The sequence below is a fragment of the Triturus cristatus genome, chromosome 3_2 (assembly GCF_964204655.1).
Source record: "Triturus cristatus chromosome 3_2, aTriCri1.1, whole genome shotgun sequence".
Classification (NCBI taxonomy): Eukaryota; Metazoa; Chordata; class Amphibia; order Caudata; family Salamandridae; genus Triturus; species Triturus cristatus.
The window spans coordinates 997,874,109-997,898,701 of NC_140584.1; the positions used below are offsets into that span (position 1 = coordinate 997,874,109).

At 45.2% G+C, this 24,593-nt stretch overlaps 1 protein-coding gene across 1 annotated transcript in view; it reads left to right on the plus strand.

Annotated features, from left to right (window-relative positions):
• The window catches only part of TMEM120A (transmembrane protein 120A), a 148,324-nt gene that overhangs the window by 100,735 nt on the left and 22,996 nt on the right, over positions 1-24,593 (plus strand). Inside the window, exons 5-9 of the mRNA XM_085649615.1 lie at positions 3,396-3,491; positions 11,974-12,063; positions 14,473-14,538; positions 15,777-15,838; positions 17,354-17,446. Of these exons, the coding sequence (XP_085505741.1) occupies positions 3,396-3,491; positions 11,974-12,063; positions 14,473-14,538; positions 15,777-15,838; positions 17,354-17,446 (407 nt within the window). The remainder of the gene's footprint in view (positions 1-3,395; positions 3,492-11,973; positions 12,064-14,472; positions 14,539-15,776; positions 15,839-17,353; positions 17,447-24,593) is intronic.

Genomic DNA, 24,593 nt, shown 5'->3' on the forward strand with positions numbered 1-24,593 from the left:
TAGATGCATTCCCATTTTCTTTCAGATAAATTATCTGGAACTGTCAGTTAGAACCAGTGTTTAATTTGAGCTGGTGATTGCCAGTGGGGGTGCAGGAACTCTTTTTAGGGGACCATCCCTTATTTTCCGACATACGTTTCTCGAAAGCAACAGGCGGAAAAACAAACAAATCAGAAAAACTAATGAAGAGAAAGACGGAACCCCCGACACAAAGGGAGAAAGCAGATCCTGCAAGAGTGAGATAAGGGGCAGGGAGTGTCTGGCAGTGAATTAAGAGGCACAAGGTGGATTTAAGACTATGTGGTCGTCCTGACATTTAATAGTGTCAGTCGCGGTCCTCTGAGCAGAGCTTTGGGCACTGGCAGGCTTCCTTTTACAAATTAAAATCTGATAACATATTTTAATGCAACATCACTGGGCACGACTGACTAAAACTAAATACCAAAAAGCCCGAGATTCTTGTTATGCCTTCTCTTTGGCCTACTGATGTTGGCTTATGCCGTAACCACTTACAGCTGTTGAGATTCTAGAGGTAAAAATTGATGCCTCTCTTCAAAGCAATGCCAAACATAAGGATAAGTCTCATCCTTATACTTTTGTTACAAAAGTTATGTCTACATCTTCATTGGATGTTTTGATGCCTGCCGTACTACTATTGTGGCCCTGATTAGGTCCAGACTAGACTACTGTAATGGTGTTACATGCCATTGTTTACTGTCTGCATACTCTTCAGAATAAAGCTGACCAGTCACACTTGTTTTATTCTAAAATGTCTGCCCTGGTTACTGATGCAGGCTCAGATCTCATTTCAAAATCCTATGTATTGCTTATTTCTATCTCACCATGCACTTTGCTCATTATCTGTGGTGAACACGAAGAGATCCCGAGTGGCAGTGCAATTTATAAATCTCCTTAACATAACATAAGCATACCATAAATAACTTGTGAATAGGTTTCTAAAGAGATTCAGACTTTTAAATGTCCTATGACTCGTTTTGCAACAGTTCCCTTAATATACAGCTTGAAAGAAAGAGGGAATAAATCAGATGGAAAAATAAACTGTTACAATTTTAGGACGAAAGGGCTCATCCAAGTAATTTATTTAGGGTTTAATGAGCCAATTACATTTGTATGCAAATAATATCGATAATAGTGTGCATTAAATCCTTAAAAATAAGTCACATTGTATGGGTTTACCAGAAAAAACGACCACTTCTAGAGCTTACTCCAACAGGCGGTGCCCAGGACTTTTATAGGGTCTAATCCCACAAGCTAAACAACGGCCTATTTGTTTACTTTGTATGTGGAAAAACAAGAGGCGATAATTGGCCTTCTTCTGCTACTTGTTTTATTAGCTCTTCCACATGCATGGTAATGTACTGAAGGGATATTTAAAACCGGTCTTTAGCATAACCATTGAAACAAATCTGATGATTAAACATCAATTTCTGCTTAGCCAATACAGTTAAAATAGTTGATTAAGAGAACTAACTCAGAATAGTGCAAAGCGACCATATCTTCAGCTCAGTGTTTTTTTTAGTTTTTTTTATTGATTTTCTGATAAACGTACTTTACAACCATCACATCTAGGACAATTTTCCAGGCATTATACAGCGTGAGGATCTATAAATCTCAGTACCCAGTACTACACAGTTGAGCGGTCATCAGCACAATACCATCTTATAAACAATGTAAGAGATAAGTCAGAAATTATCTTGGAGTAAGGTAGGGTGATCACGTAGGTATTCTGTAAAAGGCTCCCAAATGTCCGATGGTTTCGACACAGTCAGCAGCTCCTCAGCATATAATACGAAATTGTCTCTGCAGTATGCAGCATCTTGCATCCAGTTCCTCAAGGTAGGAGTTAGTTTACTGTCCCAGTTCATTGCCACTCTGCGTTGTATCCTAACAGGCATAACTGCGGTATACATGGCAATGTTGCTGAGATCATCATACCCAGATGATGAGTCACCAATTCCCAATATTTAGTTATCCTATCATAGTTCCACGCTAAGTGCGCAAAGTTTGCCTGGTCAGCCCCACACCTCTTACATCGCGCATCTTCCCATAGCCCATATTTATGTAATTTGGCTGGAGTGTGGTAGGCCTGATGTATATATTTGTAGTGAATAATACGGAGGTTACCACTCGGTGTAAGAAGCGTCGTTAGTGCACAGCATGACGTCGTCATCCGTCAGTGGGAGTGTAAGAGTTTGTTCCAGCTGTCCCGAGCCTTATGTGTTTGTGTCCCTATTTCAGCTTGGACAAGCTTATACAGTCTTAATAAAACGTTAGTGTGAGTGGGTGTGGCCATTAACATCTGCAATGGCTTTAGCGCTGGGGGCTCCGCCGGGAATGTGGGGTACAGCTCCCGCACCGCTGCCCTCAGTCTGTAATAAATAAATCTAAATAGCAAAGTCTGATTACTAACATAGGATAAGTCATCTAGTGAGATGAAAGTGCTATCTGGATACAAATCACCCATTCGTGTTATTCCTATTTGTTGTAGGATCTTCATGCTATTTTTTCTCGTGTGACTGATAGCTCGGGGTGATGAGCCAGTGGCATGTTTGGAGCATATATAGGGTTTTTGTCCGCCTTTTGGCTGATGCAGTGCCAAGCTTCCAATGTCGTTCGCACTGTATTGATTTCTCGCGGTGATAGGTGATGTCGAGTGTGCGTGATTATGCTAGTTAGTGGTATAGGATCAGCGTATCTTCAGCTCAGTGTTAATTCAAAAAAATGAATCCGTAAATTAAGATGTACACCTACCATAGTAGAAACATATATCTTGATGTCTAGCTTGTATAATGCCACTTAAATTCTCACACACACAATTGGCTTAGTTTATTAGAATTAAATAGAAATAATTACATTTTATTATTCAATCAAACTATCTTTGCATGAAAATCACAAGCCGTTACAAGAATGTTGGACTCTTAAAATAGGGATTAGTCCTAGGGATGGGTGTGTTTGTTGCAGTACTGATGGGATACCTTTAAATGAGGAGAAGTTGCATGTTGGATGGAGATGTATGATGTCTGGTAGTGGATCCGGCTTCTGTACCCAGTGATAGTATGGTAATATGTGAGTGTATGCATTTGGTGTTGCCCACCTGATTTGTGTAACCTAGTTAAGGTGAGTAGAAAATCAGTAACAGAATACGACCAGAATGTAAAGTAGAGTTTACTATTGTCCTGGATCAAGAAGAAATTAAGGGGGACAGTGAGGCTCTATAGGGGCATTCAAGTGAGTGCCTGGCTTTGCATATTAACTGATATGTACATGAAGCTAGTATCATGCATTTTGTGGCTAACGGACACTGCAAAGCTGAAGACTCCGGAAGGAGTGAGTGATTATGGGTTTCACCTATAGCTTTTTCCCCTTACCTGCAGGTTTGCCTATAAGGATGAGTATGAGAAATTCAAGCTGTACCTCACTACCATTCTGATGGTTCTCTCCTTCATGTTTCGATTCGTCTTCAACTCCAGGTAAGTCTCTGTTGTAGTTAGAGGGAAATCGTTAGAGGGTGGGGGTTCTCCTAAGGTTATCATAAGCCACTTGACATCAGTCAAAGTCAGTAATTAAATGTAAATCAAAGTTTTTTGAACTAAAGATTGATACTAAGCGTTTAAAAAAGAAGCCATTTTATTGAAGCTGAAAACATAATTACTCCAGATAAAATAAAGTCCATTCACAAAGTGCAGACTGTGGCATGGCGGAGCTGCATTATGTCATATGGGGCAATTGTGTTCACGTCTCTTTGGCAGTGTTCAGCCAAACATAGTGGGAATATGCTTGCTACCCAAGGGAACTGGGGTGAGTATGACCATGGTTGGCTGTACAGCAATGCAATGTGACTTAAGGGTGGAGGGAACAGTACAGCGCTGAAGCAGTCTGTTAAAATAATTGAGGGAGTTAGACACATGCAAAATATACGCCGCAATAAACATCTGAGATACATGCATGCAATCACGTAACAGTGTAAATGAAGCTTTAATAGCACGTTTTGGCTTAGCCTTAGCTGTATGAAAAGACTAAAATATACAGGGGCAATTCTCACATTTAAGTTTGCATGCATACCTCTCCTCAAATGTAGATTTACACATATACCAGGTGTAACTCTCCTTCCGGATGTGTTGAATGCATCACTGTTTCGAATCCTAGTTGTTTACTATTGCATTTTTAATGTCTTTTTTTTAATAAGTTATCATTTGCAATATAGTTTATTTAAATGTTGTTACTTGTATTAAAAAATAACATTTAAATTGTTTTATAGAAAAAAATAATGTAAACAAAGTTTAATTCAAAATGTTATTCAGTGTATTTTGTTTTTTTACATGGTTCCCCATGTGTTCTGGCCTGCCTCGATTGATTTCTATGGGAGTTTGTTGCAGTAATAGTGCTTTGCCATGAATGGCGCTTGCCTAAACTACAAGGCTGATCTGGAGTATATTTGAACCCTTTTTATCAATACTACTAATGTTGCAGATTTAAATGTGTATTTTGTGATTTGCAATTGTCTTGCTATTCTATGAGCGTGTGTTTTGTATTTGCACGCACCTCCTTAAACCGTTAACCCCATTCATTTAGGAGTAATTATTGCCCATTTTTCAACCACTCCGACCTGTTTCTTCTACATTTACTACTAAATCTTGTTTGCATGTGTGCAGAGATCTCTGCCACAAGGTCGGAGATCTCCACACAAAAAAGATATGCAAGGCGGAGGTCTCTGGCTGGAGTTTGTGAATTGCATTTTTGAGTGAGTAAAGTAATATTACTTTATTTCTATTTGTTTTATTTAATTCATGCATCTGGCCAAAACATATGAGATTAGTTCACTTAGGTAAACGCGCATAAGAACATGCACTCATGGTGGTACACATACACAAGAATGGCGGGAGCGGGGCTATTGCTCTGTAATATGGAGGTTGATATAAGGAGAAACAACGATGCCACTAGTGTGTTTTATCACAAAGGATACTTGTTTTTATACATAGAAACATCAAAGCAAAATAATTTCAATCCTACTGCCAAACATAGTGCATGGGCAAACCCTGAATGGAGTCAAAGCAGTCGTCGTGCATGGTGAAAACACTGAAGTGACTAAGAAAGGGCATAGAAAAACTATGGTATTGGAGGAAAACTATGGTATTGGAGGAAAACTATGGTATTGGCAGATTGACAGAATATTAGTTCAAAGGCCAGTTCAGTCAGTCATTTGCTGTGACACAGGTGAGTCATTATTGTAATAGTATATCTCATTAAACCCCTTGAGAAACATTTCAACCGGTCATGTAATGAGTTAAATAGCATCTGGGATATTGGTGGTGTGAAAAAATTACAAAGGTGCCATCCGTTAAAGTGATGTATGGAATGTGAGTGGCTCAAGCAGGCACATACTTCAAGTCTGTCTATTCAAAATAATATGTTCTGTTGTAGGATTCAAATGTATTTGTTACATTCCGGTGCAAGGCTTTCACGTTTGAGACACTGGCCTTTGTGACGGCCTTTAAGGCCAGAATAGAAGACACCACAGTTATGTCTCCCTTGTGCCCATAAACATTTCTTCAAAACAACTGTTTGAGCTGCAGTCAAAAATGTACTGTCTATGCAAAATGTATTTCCGCATTGGAATATAACTGCGATTTATAAGCAATCAGTACAGTTTCTCCTTCATTAAATAAAACATGTGTAACCACTAGAACCCACAATTATACGGATCATTAAATTAGTAGAGTTAACACAAGTATGTAAGTGTTTCGATTCAAGCATGTCTGCCTGTAAATTCTGAAGAATATCTGTATATTCAGAAGTCCAATGTTTATTGGAGAAATCTGGGCAAATTAGAACGTACAATGGTCTAACCCGTTGTGCATAATCTGGTGTATATGTTCTCACAAAATGTAAAAATCCTAAAAGCGATTGAAGCTTTTTAAATGTTTGTCATGGTTGCAATAAAGCACATTTCTATAATGTGGTGCTAGGCTTTTGCCTTCATTTGATAATACATATCCCAAGTATAGACCTATGGGAAAGGCAATTTTAGATTTTGGAAAATTACATTTCTATCCTTGGTCAGCGAATCCTAGAATTATACGATCCACCCTGGCCAAATGTGAGTTTAAATCCATGTCTGTAATGTAAATATTATCAACGTAAGACAATGCTTCTCAGTCAATTTCTTGTAAAATTGACATCACACAGGCTGAAAACATACTTGGACTGTTATAATATCCTTATGGGAACTGCCAGAATCTTCGTTGGGCTGCTATTGCTGAGAAAGTGGTTAAATTCCCGCCTTCCGGTGCTATATTTTGACAGAAAAATCCATTGGAAATTTCCAATGTAGTTTTTGTATTTCTTATTATCTATATTATTTATTAAGTCTGTGCTGTGTGAATTTTGTACAACAAAAGTCTGTATGTGACTATTTAATTGACAATAGTCTAAGACAGTACAATAAGAATGATCTGGTTTAATTACAGGAAATAATTGATTATTGATAGGGGAGACACAAGGCTCAATCACAGCTTGATATTCTAATTGAGATAGAATTTCCCTAACTGCACATTTAGCTTCATGTTTGATAGGATATGGTGCCTGAACCTGCGGGCTGGACCTTGTAGTTATAGCATAAGGTGAGTCGCTAGTCCCAACCCGCCAGATTATGATAGAAAGCTGGAGCTTGCTCAAGAGCCCATTCTGCAGCATATGCTGCTTTCACCTCCTCTGGAACAAGAACAGAAAAGAAAGGTATGATTACATCCTTCCCTTGTAAAACATTTCTAACAAACTCCAGACCCAATCAATCTCAGCCAAGAGAATCTCGTAGTCTGTGGTCAAATTCTGCCATAATATTACTTTAAAAGTTAGCAATATCTCACCCTCAATTTGAATGTCCAAGATCCTAAGTTCTGTCTGAAGGGCTACGCCGTTGATCTGGAGTTTCCACCTGCACATAATCATCAGAAGGTCTCGCCACAAGAAACTCTTGAAGAGTCTGGTGAACCATTGTGACCTCTGCTGCGCTGTCAATAAGAGTTCTTACCCATATCTTGTTCTGAAGAATAGTTCTGAGCATTTGTGGCGTTTTTAGTGGAAATACCTGCCAGTTTCTTCTTTAAACTGTGTTTTTTGTTGGGAAGCTTCTGTTATTTTTTCATATAGACTTCACAGGTGCGTTGTGAGTTCGCCTTTGGTTTCATATACTCCTCCTGTCTGCCATCGCCTCGTCCCCCTCTCTCTGACAGCTTCAAGGAACGAGAAGGACGTGCATCAGAAAACTGATAACTATCAGGCTGTTTAATATTATCACAGTTATGTGAATTGTATTGTTTTTCGGAATACAATGATTGCGGAGATCAAGTCAATGTTTTAGTTCTAGTCATTTCTTTAGTTTTATCCCAGCATTTTTAAGATACTCAGGTACCTGCTCAGTATTTTTGGCTTCTGACTTGCTTTTAATTTGTGGCTTATTAGGCCTGGTTCCCAAACTATTTTAAGTAGCTCGTGTTCCTGATCTGCAATAGGAACTAAAGCGAGCCGTTGGCGTATCACCAGAGAAGTGGTCTCTCCCCAAATATTGAGTTAACTGTGGCAAAATTGACTATTAGTTTAATCCCCAAGTCTAGGGCGGGGACTGCTCCATGTTCAGTTTAAATCTGTTTTAACACTTCGGGCAAAAGAGCAATTGAAGGAGTTCCATGAGTAATGTTGTAGAAGGAAGCAAATACAGTTCCCCACACATTACACCCCTCAACTGGGGGAACCATGCTAAGTGTAAGACACATAGGGGCTGATTACAATATCGGCAGTCGGACCACCGACCGCTGTCGCGGCGGTCAGGAGACAGCTTGACAAGCAGTCGGCAGTCCAACTGCTGAATTATGATTCGACCGCCGTGCTGGTGGTTGAAAAGTGCTCTTTAACACGGCAGCTTGCGCTGCAGCCTAGGAAAAGGTCTTCAGCACAAGCCGCAGTGGAAAAGAGCACTATGTGAACATCCAGGCACCATGTGGTGCATGGGGGCACTACATATGCCAAAACAACAGTTGATGGACAGAATGCAGAACAATGTCATACATTCACCACAGTACAGAGATCTGGGCCTAAATCCATTGTTTTTTTGCTCACCATGCCATTCCAGCTTGAACCCAGCCATATGCAAATCAGTCTTGACCCTGTGCCTCATGGGAACAGTCCAGCCCGAACTGCCAAGCCAGGTCCTCCCTGGACCGGAAACAAGCATCCTAGGACCGGTTTCGGGGTTTCACCCCTCTTCAGTCAGGATAGCTTGATTCCAGTGGCATGGAGAGCACGGGACTCACGTCTGAGCATACCCGTCCCACTCGGGGTGACAAATGCAAAAACAACAGTTGATGGACAGAATGCAGAACAATGTCATACATTCACCCCAGTACAGAGATCTGGGCCTAAATCCATCGTTTTTTTGCTCACCATGCATTCCAGTTTGAACCCAGCCATATGCAAATCAGTCTTGAATCTGTGCCTCATGGGAACAGTCCAGCCCGAACTGCCAAGCCAGGTCCTCCCTGGACCGGAAACAAGCATCCTAGGACCGGTTTCGGGGTTTCACCCCTCTTCAGCCAGGATAGCTTGATTCCAGTGGCACTACATATGCCCCCAGGGCCCACGAGGGACATTTGAAGCCCCCTACCCGCCCCCCCCCCCCCCCCCCAAGTCCTTTTCCGACAGCCTTTTCATGGCAGTTGGACTGCCATGAAAATGCTATCTGAAAGGGACATCTTTATCCCAATGGTGGTGCCTGCCTCGGCACTGCCACCATTAATGGGATACGATTCTGACCACCGCCCGACGAGATCGTAGATCCTGTCGGAGGTGGCGGTCTTCCCTTCCCATGGTTTCGGTCCGACCGCCTGCAACATAATGCGGCAGTCGGACCAAAGGGCTGTCTGTCAGTATGACCGCCACTGATGGCTTGTCTGTGGCGGTCTCACCGAGATCAAAATCAGCCCCATGGCGAGAATTCTAAATTCATCTTGGCGTCCCATGTGGGAAAAAAAAACCCTCAAACTGATTTTTGTTTTGTGCAATGCAAAAGGCAATCACGTTTAGCTGGGGTCTTACCCATGATGGCAAAATAGTCATTCGACTAATTGCAGGCAAATCTAAATGCGCCTATCCAGCTTGAGTAACCTTTGTTAGAGTATTAGTTAATGTACGCATGATGTACTGCATCAGATGCCTATACAGTATAATCAAATGATTCGAGAGAGCAAGCGTCTCTCACTGTGTTAATGGACTTGCATGTGGAAACGATGTGTAGCCTGGCCATGTTGTCCCTTAATTAGTGAGAGGGCCCAGTCTTACATTTTGAAGTGTATGTGGGATGGCGCCTTGGAACCAATTGTGACGTTCCTGGTAAGTTAATGGAACTTCTAAGTACTCATAAGGTCTATATACTGCTGGAACAGCGGCCTCATCATATCTGTGAAATTTTAGTGAGTTAACATCGACTGCAGAAACAGTAACCCAGGAATAAAACGTTTTGCATTTATACGCTTTGTGAGCCTCAACCACAAAGGTAGCGTCTCCACTGCCATGGACGAACCCATATCTAGTGAAATTATTATTTAGTGCTTGTCTGCAGGTAATAGCAATAACCAAAGCTTGAGTCGCCATATTAATAAATGGAATTCAAAGAAAGGAAAAATGATAGTGGACTATTCTTTTAAAAGACCAAGCTTGATCAACCCGCAGAAATAAATAGGTGTGTTCTATTAAACTGAGGAGGATAAACCCTTATCACCACGGCCTTCTCCGTACAAAGGCAATATAGGAGATTTGGGCACGCTACAGAAACTATACAAAAGACCCAATAAATAGGTACAAACCTAGAACATTGATGGTGATATGTTCTATGGTTCCTACGAATTTAGTAGGACTCTGTATTAGGTCAACAAAACTTCACAATATAGAGACTGAGTCCACTCATATTATTAGTAAATGTTGGTTCGGCTAGCTCACAGTCCCACATCTAATTTCCTAAACCCCCAGAGTTGTAGATGCTGTCGGTAACCTTAAACATGACTACTCCTATTCACAAGGAATTTGTGGAATCAGATCTTGTACATTCTACAGAGTGTTAATACTGAAGGCGGATTCAACCAGGTTTACAGAGCGCAGCCGCTGATAATCATAACTTACCAACAACACTGTGAACAGAAGCGCTGCAGGGCAGGGATCATACATGTGTCAGAATGTGCAACTTGACAGTTACAAAAGAAGAAATAATTAAGTTACCAAATCATTAGAGTCATTGTACTGCTGCACTTGGTGAAGTGGCTCAGGGAGGAGCCTATGCAGATTAGAGGCAACATGTAAACAACATCCAGTTTAAAAGAGGCGATCTAGAGATCACATGACAAATGCGAAGAAGGAAATCTGATGCTCCATATGATGCTGAACCTTTCCACATGGTGTTCACCAAGGGACACGTGGTGACTGACCAGCATCCTGGAAAGTCTGTTACCAGAGACTCTCACTTTCTGCATTTGATTAATCGGTCTTCTGATGGAAATGGTGAAGAAAAGACTTGACCTGGAAACTTAGTGACTGCTGCTACCTCTTCTCCGTGTTTGAAAGTCTCTGACACTGAAGATGACAGCTACCAGCTGTCAGTAACCAGATCAGGTCGAATAATTAAAGTGTAAAGCAGGTTGATTGAAGAGATGTCATTGTGTGTGTGTGTGTATGATATAAAAAAATATATTTAACAAGGGGGAGATGTAGTGTCTTGCTAGTTTTATGACTGAACCCTTTTGGCTCCTATTGGCTTGGCTCTGTAGAGCTCTGCCATAGGTGTCAGAGCAGAACACACTGAAAGCTTGTTTTAGAATATTGAGTTCGCAGTTACACGCAGACAAATAAAGACATTCAATACTAAGCTCCGTGTGTGGTGTAGCCATTGACCGGTGCCCAGGTTGGGGAAGACCCTACACTTATGATGAATGTCGGACCTGTGGGTCTGGATCTCATTTACAGCTCTCTGCAGCATTCATGATAACTCCGGTATGGAGTGTCTCTCGCCGCCTCCAACACGGGCGCCGTTAAATAATAAAACATGATCTTATCACATTCTGCTAGAGATGCAGAATAACTATTCAACTGATAACGAGTTTGGCCATGTGGGAGCAGGACAACTGCCCGCTTCCGCACCGCCAAAGCCGTGTGCGCACCGCCCACACAATTATGACTTTTTTAGTCACTGACGGGCAGTTCTTTGACGTTCCCACAGCAGGCACCATAATGGGAACGCCAAAAGCAGTACCTGCACGGCATGGACTGGTGCAGTTACTGGAGTGCATGCACACAGGGGGACACAACATGTGCCCCTCGCATGCACCCCACTGCCAACAGGGGGCCCGGTAGGACCCCTTTTGTTTCCTCTCCACCACAGTTTTCAAGGAGGAGGACCCACCATGAAAACTGTGGCCGAGAGAGAACTCATAATATGTTTGGCGGGACCGACGTGGTCCAGCCAGACATATTGCAGCCTCTAGACTGCCGTGCCACCGAGATCCCTGGTGGTTGCAATAGTGCAATGGTGCAATGGCGGTCCGACCGTCAACTTACAATGGGGTGGTCACAACAAACACAACCTGGCAATGTATATTTAAAATGCGACTGGTGAAATGATAGTGTTTATAAGGGTGCTACCCCACTGTGACCCTATGGGTTGTTCCCCTTTCTAATATATGTTTTATCTTTTTCAAACGTACATTGTAAACCGATATCAGCACAACTTCTCAGTCTATAGTTTTTCAGTTTATAGTAAAATAGTTAGACAATCGCTTGACCCACACCCCCCCATCATTTTTGCCTGCTCCTTGTTACTGTTTGCGTAGCTCCAGAGATCTAGTAATAAAGCAGCTGCCATTTCCTTATATATTTTTTCTTTCAACTAATGTGCTGCCCTCTTCCTCACAGGGTGACTGATGCGCTCTTCAACTTCCTCCTGGTCTGGTACTACTGCACTCTTACCATCCGGGAGAGTATTCTTATCAACAACGGTTCCAGGTAAGATGCATGTCTCAGTGTATGGAAACTCAACGTGTCTGATGTTTGACCTGGAAAGCTCCACAACAGGTCCTGGAAAGCGCTTCAGCGTTGACATTCTTGGTAGTTTGCTGCCTTTACTAAGGCTGAGGTTGTTGTTTTGCATCTTCATTCTGCCTATCTAGGGTAGAGGGAGCAGCCATTAGTACAGCTGTAACAACCAGAAGCTTTGCTGAGAATGGCATTGGCTGAGATTCAGGGCAGCACCTCTGGTGTGAGGGATCCCTTCTCAAGTCAAGTTTTCACTAGTAATTAATAAACATCTAAATGCTGTCGTAAAAAAAGAAATTTAGTGTGTGAATTATTTCAGAAAATATGTAAATCTGTATATTTTGAAGTATCACATTTATGTGGTTTGCATTTCTTCCTCTAAGCGTCTCCCCACCTTCAAACAGAATTCATAAGCCTTCTTAGTCACGGGAAGGCTCAGGCCCAGTGGTAGCAATAAGAGAGATGAAACTAAAACAGCACGGCTATAATATTATCTACGTTAAAATCAAAATATACATAGGAATTTAGTCATCAACACATAAAAGCCATTAGTGAAACATTAATCGCTGCAATAAATTTGATAAAACCACTTGGGGATGACTTTATTGCTTTGAGAGGCATAGATACAATAATCTACAGAAAGGCGGTTTCCACATCCTTTATGAAATTCTTCATAGTGTATGTACCAGCTGATGCCAAACATGGGAACTGCACATGGACTCATAGGCCTGAAAACATTTAGTGTTGCCTGGAGTTACAATAGAGGAGTCCTAAATCAGCTGCATAACACATTATATTTCTGATTCCTTTATTGTTTTCTTTTTAATTGTAATGATCTGGATAATGGCAAACAGAAAAATATCTCTGTTCCAGGAAAGCACAACTTTCTTCCTCATTAGAATTCTCCCAACCTGAAAGTTAGAGTCTTTGCGTTGCACCATCGCGGATAGTATTCGGTCTCCTCCAGATTTCTAGTATGGGGTCTGCACAGCATTTAGCCATACAGTTCCAGTCACCTCACAGCTACATTCTGAATAAGCACGATCCCCCACAGCCTACACTGATGTCAACCGCTTGACATTGAAACTCTTTCAGGCTAAATGCATTGTGCAGCCTCTACCCACACAAATGTGCTTACTGTTTCCTTAATTGGGCAGTTGTGAAGTTAATAGAAAGTTGTAGGTTTTCACAGTTTTTGACATAAAAGGCACGATTGGCACTAGCGATGGTAACCTGTTTAAATAATTTGATTTCTAGCATTCTACTTCTCTCATCTGATGTTTTTTACCTTCTAAAAACTACTACTTTTGTTTGCTTCACTACCTGGAATCTTACACAAAATGTTATTTTGAAGAAATCTCAAAGAGCCACATCGGGTAAACCCCATTAAAATAAATATTTTGATTTTTGAGTGTACAAAATATTTATTTTGCTATTCAACTAGATACCAGTCAGTGTGTCAACAATTCATTAAAACCTATGAGGGCGCTAATTGATTTTTTTTCCCAAGACATTGAGTTGGTCCTGGTAGCGGAGACTAATCTCTTTGACTTGTCTCTTTATTTGGTCTGCGTGGGTAGCTGACCACATCAAAGCACTATAGATGACAGTCACCAATCCTTTAAGCCAACCCAACAGAACTTTGCATTTTGGGGTGCGTAACTTTACTTTGCTCACTACAAGTATGAGTGTGCATACCCCAGCATGTCAAGAGGTGTTACCCACTCATTGGCCCTTCTATGGTGGAATGAAAGAGTGTGTGTGCAGTATAAAAAGCATTTCTTGCAAAGTCAACGATAGGCAGTTTTCAAACATCTGTTCTTTAAACTGCTTGTGTAATCTCAGCCATGGCCTCAGTCTGTTACTTGTATGTTCCTTTCATTGCCTCACAGAAGGTGCTGAGAGTGGATATACACAGGGGAGGGCTTTGGCTTCTGTATTCACCAGATGTCCTTTTTCTGGTGTGAAAATACAACCTGAAAAAGGTGCTAGGCTATTTCCTGATAAAACAGAATGTTGGTGTAGATGTCTTTTTAATATCCAGCTAATAGGCTTGTGTAACACGAGTTTGCTGGAGCTAGATGTCTGATTTCTGAGTATATAAGCATTTGAAGCAAAACACCAATAGTTCTATATTCTCATTTTTAGTTGTAATCCATAACAGGCATGATACTTTTGTCTGGTTAACAAATTCAAAGAATCAGGTCATCCCAAAACAATTTCACCTTTTGGAGTCCTGTGTCTTACCAGAAATTAAGTTACATTGAATTCGGTAGAGTGCCCCAACAGGTTGAGTTTGCGTAAAACAATGACATACCCTGATTCTTATGCAGACTAGAATTATGGTCTTGGATTTTCTGATTGTGTCTTCTTTTTCAGAATCAAGGGCTGGTGGGTCCTGAATCACTACATTTCCACCTTCTTGTCTGGTGTCATGCTGACCTGGTGAGTCTCTACAGTCTGTCGATTCATTCCACTTTCAACAGGATCTCATTGGGAACAATCATATGGGGATGAGGAATTTAAGAAATTAATTGAATTAAATTAAAGTGTATATTTGATATTGCCATTTTAACAAAGAGAAAAGATCTTACAAGTTGGGTATTTTTTGTTTTCTACTAATAAACTATGAGTACAAGGTTTTAGAAGAGTTTTGTGTCGTCATCGTAAAGCTCCCAAAGCACAAGTTGTACAACTAAGAACAGTTGCATAGGTGGGGTTACCTAAAATGTTTGGTGTAAGAAAGTGTGACAGTGTTACTGGCAACAAAACAAAATATATTAATTGTTGGGTTCGTAGATGGGCCGTTATTCTTCAGTCAGATCTCTGAGGCTGTACCCTTCCTAATTTATCAGCACATGGGCATTATTTATGGTTCATGCAGATTCTGAACGCCTGTAAGACAGAGAGCAGATCTACTCTGGTCAGTTTTCTCAAGAAGTCGATTAGGACCTAATAGAAAACTTCTTAAACTGTTTTTCTTCCTATCGACATTTGATTTGCCACATTAGAAAGTCCATTGATAGCCATGCAATCTCATGTTAATTTGGTATTGGGTTATGGCAAAGCCAAATCTTTATAGGCTATGACTGGCTGTATTTTGGGAGCTGATCAAAGTGGCTATTTACTTGGGTAAATCGTTTTAGCTCTGTTGTGATCCATAGAAGGTGGAACAAACTTGTAAGAGCTGGGGCTAAGGGGACAAGGGCAGCAAGCAAAGAAGAAAGAATGCTCCCACAGACCATCATTGCTTGAAAGGTTTTCTTCTAATTTAGAAGGTCAACAAAGACCTCCATGGGTCTGCTCATTAGCACTGCAGTTTGGCATGTTTCAGCCTCTTGACTTTTTTAAGGTACAAAATAGTGCATCTTTTTCAGAAAAGCATGGAAAGCTGAAAATATATTTGATAGCACATCTGGTGATATTGGTATGGGCAGGTATATTGTCAAAGCGGCGGGATGCAATAGTACTTTTCCATGTGCAGTAGATCGAAAAATGCAGAAAACAAGCTATAATGTTGTCCATAAACATGTGCTTGCGAATACCATCAACGAGACAGAGTCTCAAAAGTAAGTATCTTTTATTAGAAACAATGATGTAAATACCAGAGTAGATGCTGGAGAATGGGAAAGTTTAGAAGTTTTGATTTGCATTAATCCTATATATTGTATTCCCTCTTTCAGGCCAGACGGTTTAATGTACCAGATCTTTCGAAACCAGTACCTCTCCTTTTCTATGTACCAAAGTAAGCCATTTTTGCATACACACAGTAAATAAATAAGCAGAAAGTCCTGTAGGCAGAAGCTAGATTGACAAATGTAAATAGATTCCTACTGTCTTGAAGTTTAGCTCCATCTTTTTGCAAATTACACTAATGTATAAACCTCAAGAAATGGCAGTATGCATCTCAATCTTTCACCCTAAATTTCAATCAATGTTTAAATGCTCAATGGCAATAGTTTGGTGTGTGACCCCGGTATCGCCCTCCGTCCGTGCGCGTGTTGATGTTCATGCAACAGGAAGCTGGAACCTCGTTGGGTATCCCAGGCGCAGGATGCAAAACCATAGGACAAATGTAATTGTAATTCCAACAGCAACAGACGGACGAGTTTCGGTTTATCCGACTGGTGAAAGTTATCCCCCGATGAAGGGCAGTGGCCCGAAACGCATTGGGTATAGGTACTTCACGTTGATTCATGGAGAATGGTGAACTTGTCATTTGCTGCTGGAGGAAGGCGCATCCATTTGTTTAGTCTTTCTTAGACGGGGAGTCATCATCAGTGGTTAAAAGAGTTCAGACCTGTGTATTGATTGTTCAGTGGATTACTGGAGAGGACTGGGTTATTGTAGAGGTGGCCTTGACTGGTTATGAAAAGTTCATACACACCATTACATGTTTTACTGTCTGTCCAGGCAGATACCATTGAGTGATTTATAGAAGGCTAATAGTCGTAGTCTGCAGTGCCTCTGGGAGAGAACATTGAATAGAGAGGAATTGAATGTATGCATGCACATTCATTGTTTGCTTTCTTGACATTGGGTGGGTGCCCGTCTTGCTCATCACCTTGAATTTTAGCTGTGAGGGATATGAGGAAGAGTGTAAGTATGTACTTTCATTGTGTGCTGTTTACCAGGGGATACAGTATGTGTGGGTAACAATAGACAATAGGCATGTAGATTCATCACAGTGTCTTTGAAAAGGAGTACTTTGAAGTGGTTGATGTAGGAGTTTTTGCATGCATTTTTATTACTTTATGCTCTGGGCATGATCTCCGCAAGTCTTAGCTTTGAGCGGGTTAAGAGCAGTTTAAGCCTGCATGTTCATAATTAGTGAAAAGAAGGAAGTTTGTGCAGGAACATTCTTTGTTTTTAGGAGGCTGAGTAGAATCCTGAATTACTAAGGTGGGGTTTAAACATGGAAATGTGTTTCCTGTCTTCATGGGGGTGAGAGGGAACCTTAAGTGGTTAAGAAGATAGCTTTTTCTGTGTAACCTCTTTAAGTGGTTCAGAAGGGCGAAAGGTTGCCAGGTTGTGTTCGGACCATATTTTTTGTGTTGGAACTTGTGGAAACCACCCCATTCTCCGCAGTGCTGATGTCCGGATCTTTACTAATTGCTGTGTTGGGAGATATGCCATAGGTACAAAGATTTAAGCTATCAGCATGCTCACCAAGCTCATACAAGCACCCAATATTGACTATAACCACCTCTGTAGCTGGATTAAACAGGCTTTTCCACTTTGGTTTTCTGATTCCCCACAGGTTTTGTTCAGTTCCTCCAGTACTATTACCAGAGTGGCTGTCTGTACAGATTGAGGGCACTAGGGGAGAGACATAATATGGATCTCACAGTGGGTAAGTAGAACATGTTCTCTTCCATCCTTTGTTCTTTATATACTATGATGCCCTCATAAACAGCCCATTCCTCCAGGCAGTTCACAAGGTGTGAAGGCAGTGGAAGAGTTGAGGCATGAGCAAACCTTTGTAGACGTATAACAAAATAATTTGATTTACTGGAAATGTGGTTTTCTGCATATTGTATTAATGGTAAGGAAATGTCTCACAAATCAAGCGTAGAAGACCCCATAGGAAACATTACGCATTACTCAACTATTGATTTCAGATTCCCATGCAGCTTGCAACCTTAAGCTCAGTGAATAAACTTCTACAACTCAGGAACTGACTTATGAACACCCTCATTGTTGTAAACAAACTACTTAACAAAATAAAGCTTCAGCAATGGCTAGAGCTGATGATTTTCTCCAAAGTTTTCTGTTATGACCATTTACCATGAAATTCTATGTGATGAATCCAGTGTATGCTGTATGTTATTTTACCAGCATTTGTATAGCATATATCTAGCCATGTGCATACTCCTCTGGTGCTTTCATGGCCTGGGTGTCTTTCTACTGTACTGAGATTCTCATTGACAGGATGCAAGGTGATCAGTTGGTTAGAGAACATCTGTCTTTTCAATGCATTGTATGGTACTGCTTTATATTAAATACTGGGTCAAATCAGGTTCTTCTGGTCCCTTCAGGGATCTTTGTAATGCATTATTAGTGTGGATATTTTAGCCTATTGACCATACATTTTATTTTGTCCAGCTGGAGTGCACAGTTGTTCATTATTGAACCCAAGGAGACTGTTTTATTTGAAGACCTCTTTAACTGATTATATGACTTGAGTCCAGTATTGCACACATGTGAATGTGATGTTTATAAACTAAGTTCCTCCGAGAGTTTTTGCTTCGTAGATTTGTAAGGTTCTGTATTGTTGAGGTTGCACCAGATAGCTAATTCTTTGGCTTTGGTGCTGTGTTGTGTTCATGATTGTACCAGAGGTCTGTTTATTGTATTCTGTTGGGATAGGGCCAATTAGAAATGTTTTTATGGGGGGACTGAATAATGTGGAGGTCAGAGATACACAAATAATTTGTGTAGGAAGGTGGAATCTGACTAAATGGTTGCCGCCACTTTTGTTCTGGTGTTTTGCTGGTTTTCGATTTAGGCTGGGGTCCTGAATAGCAGGAACCCAGCCACACTATCTGCTTTCCCCTTAAATTGATTATCTGTACTTTAGGTACACTCCAGATTGGATTCTGGGGTACCCTTATAAGTCCCTAGTATATGGTATACTATGTACCCAGGGCATAGGTACCCCAGAGGCCTACCAGGGGCTGCAGCATGTATTATGCCACCCCTGGGAAGCCTCCCAAAATGACACAACAGGACTGCTACAGCAGCCTGTGTAGGCTGGTGCATGCACCCCTTACTGAGAGATAGATTCACTATATCTCTCCATATCACTGCACATATAAACCTATCAGTCACCCCTATGGCACCAATCCTGAAGGCAGGGTGCTGGGTTTTATGTGAGAGGGTGCCCATGCATGAGCAGAGCCCCTCTGCAGCCTTCGGAACATTTATCCCGGGGTTGTTTATGATGCAGCCAAACCATATACTTTTAAGTGCATTATAACCAAACGGTAAATGCTAACTTTGGAATGGCTACATGGAAACATGTCGTGTTTGGTGTCAAACACCTTGAAGTCATACCCCAACATCAGTAACTGGTGTGGGAGTATGATCCCACCCTTCTAGAGGGAGAACCATGACCGCACCAGTATACCTGGTACCAGCTAACAGAGCCCTGGCATCACAAAATGGATGCTGCCAGCCACAGACACGAGTCTGACCTCCTGCTGCTGAATGAAACTCAGTCAGGGGAGGCCTGGACAATAGGTTTCCTGTCACAGGGCGGTGTGACCACCTTCCAGACAGGCTTTAGTGTATTGGGGCTGGGTGGGTGCACTCCAAGAGTGCTTTGAAGTCTGCACTGGGGGCACATTTGGTGTCCCTGTGCATAGTCCAGCTCCAACCGGTTGAAGAGGCTACCAGCCCCTGCCCTGGTGTGAAACTGGACAAATGAAATGGGTGTAGCTACCTCTTTCCTGACCCTCCCATTGGTGGGTCCCTAGAGTTTGTCCCACCCCTTCCTTGGGTATAAGATAGGAACCCCTGGCTACAGGACTTTAGATTTACCTGTACGAAACTCTGATACATAATCCTGAACTTCGACGATCTACAAGGCGCTAGATGACTGAAGAATCTCCCTTGGAGTGAAGGAGTTATGCCCCTGCCAGGCAGGCACCTAAGACGCATCTGACTGGTTTGCATCTCCGAAGCTCCCGCCGGACTCCGAAGAATTTGCAACACAGGAGGAGGGTTCCCAGACATCCCAGAGGCTGACCCGAGCTCCCAGCAAAGCTGAGACCCGTACCCCTCGTGGGGAGCATGGAACCGGAACCCCTGGACACCGTGCATGTTGGAAAGGCGTTCGCCGGAAGGGGGTTCGATACACGTCTTGCCCACCCCTTTGACCCACCTCTCCCAAGTAAGCCGAACCAGGCGCGCACACCCTGAACTGCACTGTGAACAGAGGGACACCACACGTATTCTTTGTAGGACGATAAGTTCTTTTATCGATGATTTCAAGGGATCTTTATGACCCAAAAGGCAAATAGTACAGCAGTGGCACAACGTACCACAAGTCAGTCGTGGGGAATGGGGGTAGCGGGACAGTCTTTCAAGATAGTGTCTCTGCGAAATACCCTGTGGAAGCTCACAATCCTCGAGCCGGAGGGTGTCGTGTCTCTGGGCGATCTCTTCCCGAGTCGTCCTCAAGGGGAGCGCCGCGAGTCTCTCAGCAGGCACAGGTGGTCGGAGTTCAGGAGCCGCGATTCCGTCAGCAGGGCTCAGATGATTTAATAGCTGGGGGCCGCGAGTCACTCAGCAGGCCTAGGTGGTTCAGTGTTCGGGAGCCGCGACCTCGTCCGCAGGGCTCAGATGGTTCAATAGCAAGAGGCCGCGAGTCACTCAGCAGGCCCAGGTGACTTCAGCGTTCAGGAGCCGCGACAGCGTCTGCAGGCTCAGATGGTTCCAGGTCTTCTCTGTCTTTGTTTCTCCGGCACCCCTTGTTATACTCCGCTGGTTCTTTGAAGTCCGGAGTGCTCGCAGAGGGGGGACTGGGGTGACGGAGGGGGTTCGGCGGGATTTCCTGCCGCTCACTTCTTTGGTCTTTTCAGGTGGGTCTGGGAGGGACCCCAGACGCTCGGTAGGAGAGGCGCCTGCTCCCCAGGGGCCTGGTGGCCGATTGAGTCCTCCCGGGGAAGGCGACCCGAGGTGTGACTGGGCTGGCGCTTCTGGGTCTGTGTTGAGGGCTCCCGCTTCCTTGGTTGGACATGCGTGGTAGGGTGGTGAGTTGGTCAGGCCTCTGGCCGGCCCGCGGATCGGGGGTGGCTGGGGCGGCCGGAGTCGGGGATGTCGTGTCTTGAGGGTGGTTGCAGGTTGGCTGGATGATGGAGAGGGCCACGCCGTGAGGCCGGTCTCACACGCGTCCCCCCCAGCTGAAAGGCGTGGAGAACTACCCATCCACTGGGGGGTTCTCCTCGCCGAAGCGGAAGAACCGGGACAGGCCGTCGGCGTTGGCATGATCCGTCCCGGGGCGATGTTCGACAGTGAAATCCATCCCTTGGAGGGAGATGGACCATCGTAGTAGCTTGGGGTTCTCCCCCCTCATCCGCATTAGCCATTGCAAGGGCCGGTGGTCCGTCTGTACTCGAAAATGGGTTCCGAACAAGTAGGGCCGCAGTTTCTTGAGGGCCCAGACTACGGCAAAGGCCTCTCGCTCTATAGTACTCCAACGCTGCTCTCTCGGCAGCAGCCTTCGGCTGATGAAAGCTATGGGCTGATCAATGCCCTTGTCGTCGAACTGCGAGAGCACGGCCCCGATGCCATGTTCGGATGCGTCGGTCTGGACCACGAACTCTTGGGAGTAGTCGGGGGCCTTGAGTACGGGAGCGGTGCACATGGCGGTTTTCAAGGCGTCGAACGCCTGCTGGCACTGGGGGGTCCACTGCACCTTCTGCGGAAGCTTTTTGGAGGTCAATTCTTGAGGGGCCCTGCGATACTACCATAATTTTTAATGAACCTCCGGTAGTACCCCGTAAGGCCCAGGAAGGCCCGAACCTCTGTCTGCGTGGTGGGGGGCTCCCAGGACTTGATGGCATCGATCTTCGGCTGGAGAGGGGCGACCTGGCCGCTGCCCACCTGATGCCCCAGGTAGACCACGGAGCCTTGTCCGAGCTGGCATTTGCTAGCTTTCACTGTCAGGCCTGCTTGGCGCAGGGCCATTAGTACTTGTCGGAGGGGCTGGAGAGGCTCGTGCCATTGAGAGCTGAATACGGCGATGTCGTCAAGGTACGCTGCGCTGAACTCCTCGAGTCCGGCCAGGACCTTGTTCACCAACCGCTGGAACGTGGCTGGGGCGTTTTTCATTCCGAACGGCATGACCCTGAAGCGGTAGTGGCCATCTGGCGTGGAGAAGGCAGAGCGCTCTTTCGCCCCTTCCGTGAGAGCGATCTGCCAGTACCCGCAGGTCAGGTCGAAAGTGCTGAGGAACTGGGCGGCCCCCAGGCGGTCGATGAGCTCGTCGGCTCGGGGAATAGGGTGAGCGTCTGCACGGGTGACCGCGTTGAGCCCCCGATAGTCTACACAGAATCTTAGTTCGGGGGCGACCCCTGGGGAGGCCGCCTTCGGGACCAGAACCACCGGGCTGGCCCAGGGGCTGTCGGAGGGCTCGATGACCCCTAGGTTGAGCATTTTCTGTACCTCGGTCTTGATGCAGGTGCGGACCCGGTCAGGCACCCGGTAGGCTCGGTGTCTCACAGGCGGGCAGTCGCCGGTGTCCACGTCGTGGACACACCAGTCGGTCACCCTTGGAATGAGGGAGAAGAGGTCTGCGAATTGTCCGAGCAGCTGGCGGCAGTCGTCGGCCTGCTGGGGAGTGAGGGTGGCCGACAGTTTCACACCCTCCACGGAACCGTCCAGTTCTTTCGTGCACAGGAGGTCGGGCAGGGGTTCAGTGTCTTCTTCTGCCCCCTCATCGGTGGCCAGTAGCAAACTCAATTCTGTCCTTACGAAGTGGGGCTTGAGACGGTTTACGTGGAGGACCCGGAGGGGGTTCCGTGGGGACTGTACGTCGACCAGATACGTGACCTGGCTCTTCCGTTCGACCACCTTGAATGGACCAGTCCATTTGTCTGGTAGGGCGCAGGGATTCACCGGAGCCATGACCCAAACCTGCTGGCCCGGCTGGAACTCGACCAGGGTTGCGTTCTGGTCATACCAGCGCTTCATTTCTTCTTGGCTGGCCTCGAGGTTAGCCTCTGCAAGTTCTCTAAACTTCCTCGTCTGGTTGCGGAGCGCCAGGATGTAGCGGAACACATCCGGGGGTGTCCCCCGGGGGCTTGTCTCCCAGCCCTCTTTGACCAGGCTCAGGGGCCCTCGAACGGGATGTCCGTACAGCAGTTCGAAGGGGCTGAACCCCAGAGACTTTTGGGGAACCTCCCGGTACGCGAATAGGAGGCAAGGGAGGAGGACGTCCCATTTCCGGCGCAGGGGCTCTTCGAGGCCCAGGATCATTCCCTTCAGAGTTCGGTTGAAGCGTTCCACCAGGCCGTTGCCCTGGGGGTGGTAGGGGGTCGTGAACTTATACGTGACTCCGCACTGCTGCCACAGGGACTTCATGTAGCGGGATATAAAGTTCGTGCCGCGATCACTCACAACCTCGCGGGGAAATCCGACACGGGAGAAGATCCCCATGAGAGCCCGGCCCACCACGGGAGCCGTCACGGTGCGGAGGGGAATGGCCTCGGGGTAGCGGGTGGCATGGTCCACCAGGACAAGGATGAATCTGTGGCCCTGGGCGGTCTTCGGATCCAGGGATCCCACCGCTGTCACCAAATGTTGGAAAGGCGTTCGCCGGAAGGGGGTTCGATACACGTCTTGCCCACCCCTTTGACCCACCTCTCCCAAGTAAGCCGAACCAGGCGCGCACACCCTGAACTGCACTGTGAACAGAGGGACACCACACGTATTCTTTGTAGGACGATAAGTTCTTTTATCGATGATTTCAAGGGATCTTTATGACCCAAAAGGCAAATAGTACAGCAGTGGCACAACGTACCACAAGTCAGTCGTGGGGAATGGGGGTAGCGGGACAGTCTTTCAAGATAGTGTCTCTGCGAAATACCCTGCGGAAGCTCACAATCCTCGAGCCGGAGGGTGTCGTGTCTCTGGGCGATCTCTTCCCGAGTCGTCCTCAAGGGGAGCGCCGCGAGTCTCTCAGCAGGCACAGGTGGTCGGAGTTCAGGAGCCGCGATTCCGTCAGCAGGGCTCAGATGATTTAATAGCTGGGGGCCGCGAGTCACTCAGCAGGCCCAGGTGACTTCAGCGTTCAGGAGCCGCGACAGCGTCTGCAGGCTCAGATGGTTCCAGGTCTTCTCTGTCTTTGTTTCTCCGGCACCCCTTGTTATACTCCGCTGGTTCTTTGAAGTCCGGAGTGCTCGCAGAGGGGGGACTGGGGTGACGGAGGGGGTTCGGCGGGATTTCCTGCCGCTCACTTCTTTGGTCTTTTCAGGTGGGTCTGGGAGGGACCCCAGACGCTCGGTAGGAGAGGCGCCTGCTCCCCAGGGGCCTGGTGGCCGATTGAGTCCTCCCGGGGAAGGCGACCCGAGGTGTGACTGGGCTGGCGCCTCTGGGTCTGTGTTGAGGGCTCCCGCTTCCTTGGTTGGACATGCGTGGTAGGGTGGTGAGTTGGTCAGGCCTCTGGCCGGCCCGCGGATCGGGGGTGGCTGGGGCGGCCGGAGTCGGGGATGTCGTGTCTTGAGGGTGGTTGCAGGTTGGCTGGATGATGGAGAGGGCCACGCCGTGAGGCCGGTCTCACAGTGCACATTTGCAAGTGCATATGCTTCTTGAGGCTGTGCTTTGGGCTGCTTGTAGTCCACACCCCGAGCAGTGTTTCCACTGATGATTACTGGCCTACATTCACCGAGTGTCCCGTGGGCTGGTATTGTGTGATTCCTCTCGAGGTCCCTTCGCGATCCCTGGTCCGTCGACTGGTGGGTCCCTGTGAAGGCAACTCTAACTCTGATTGGGCT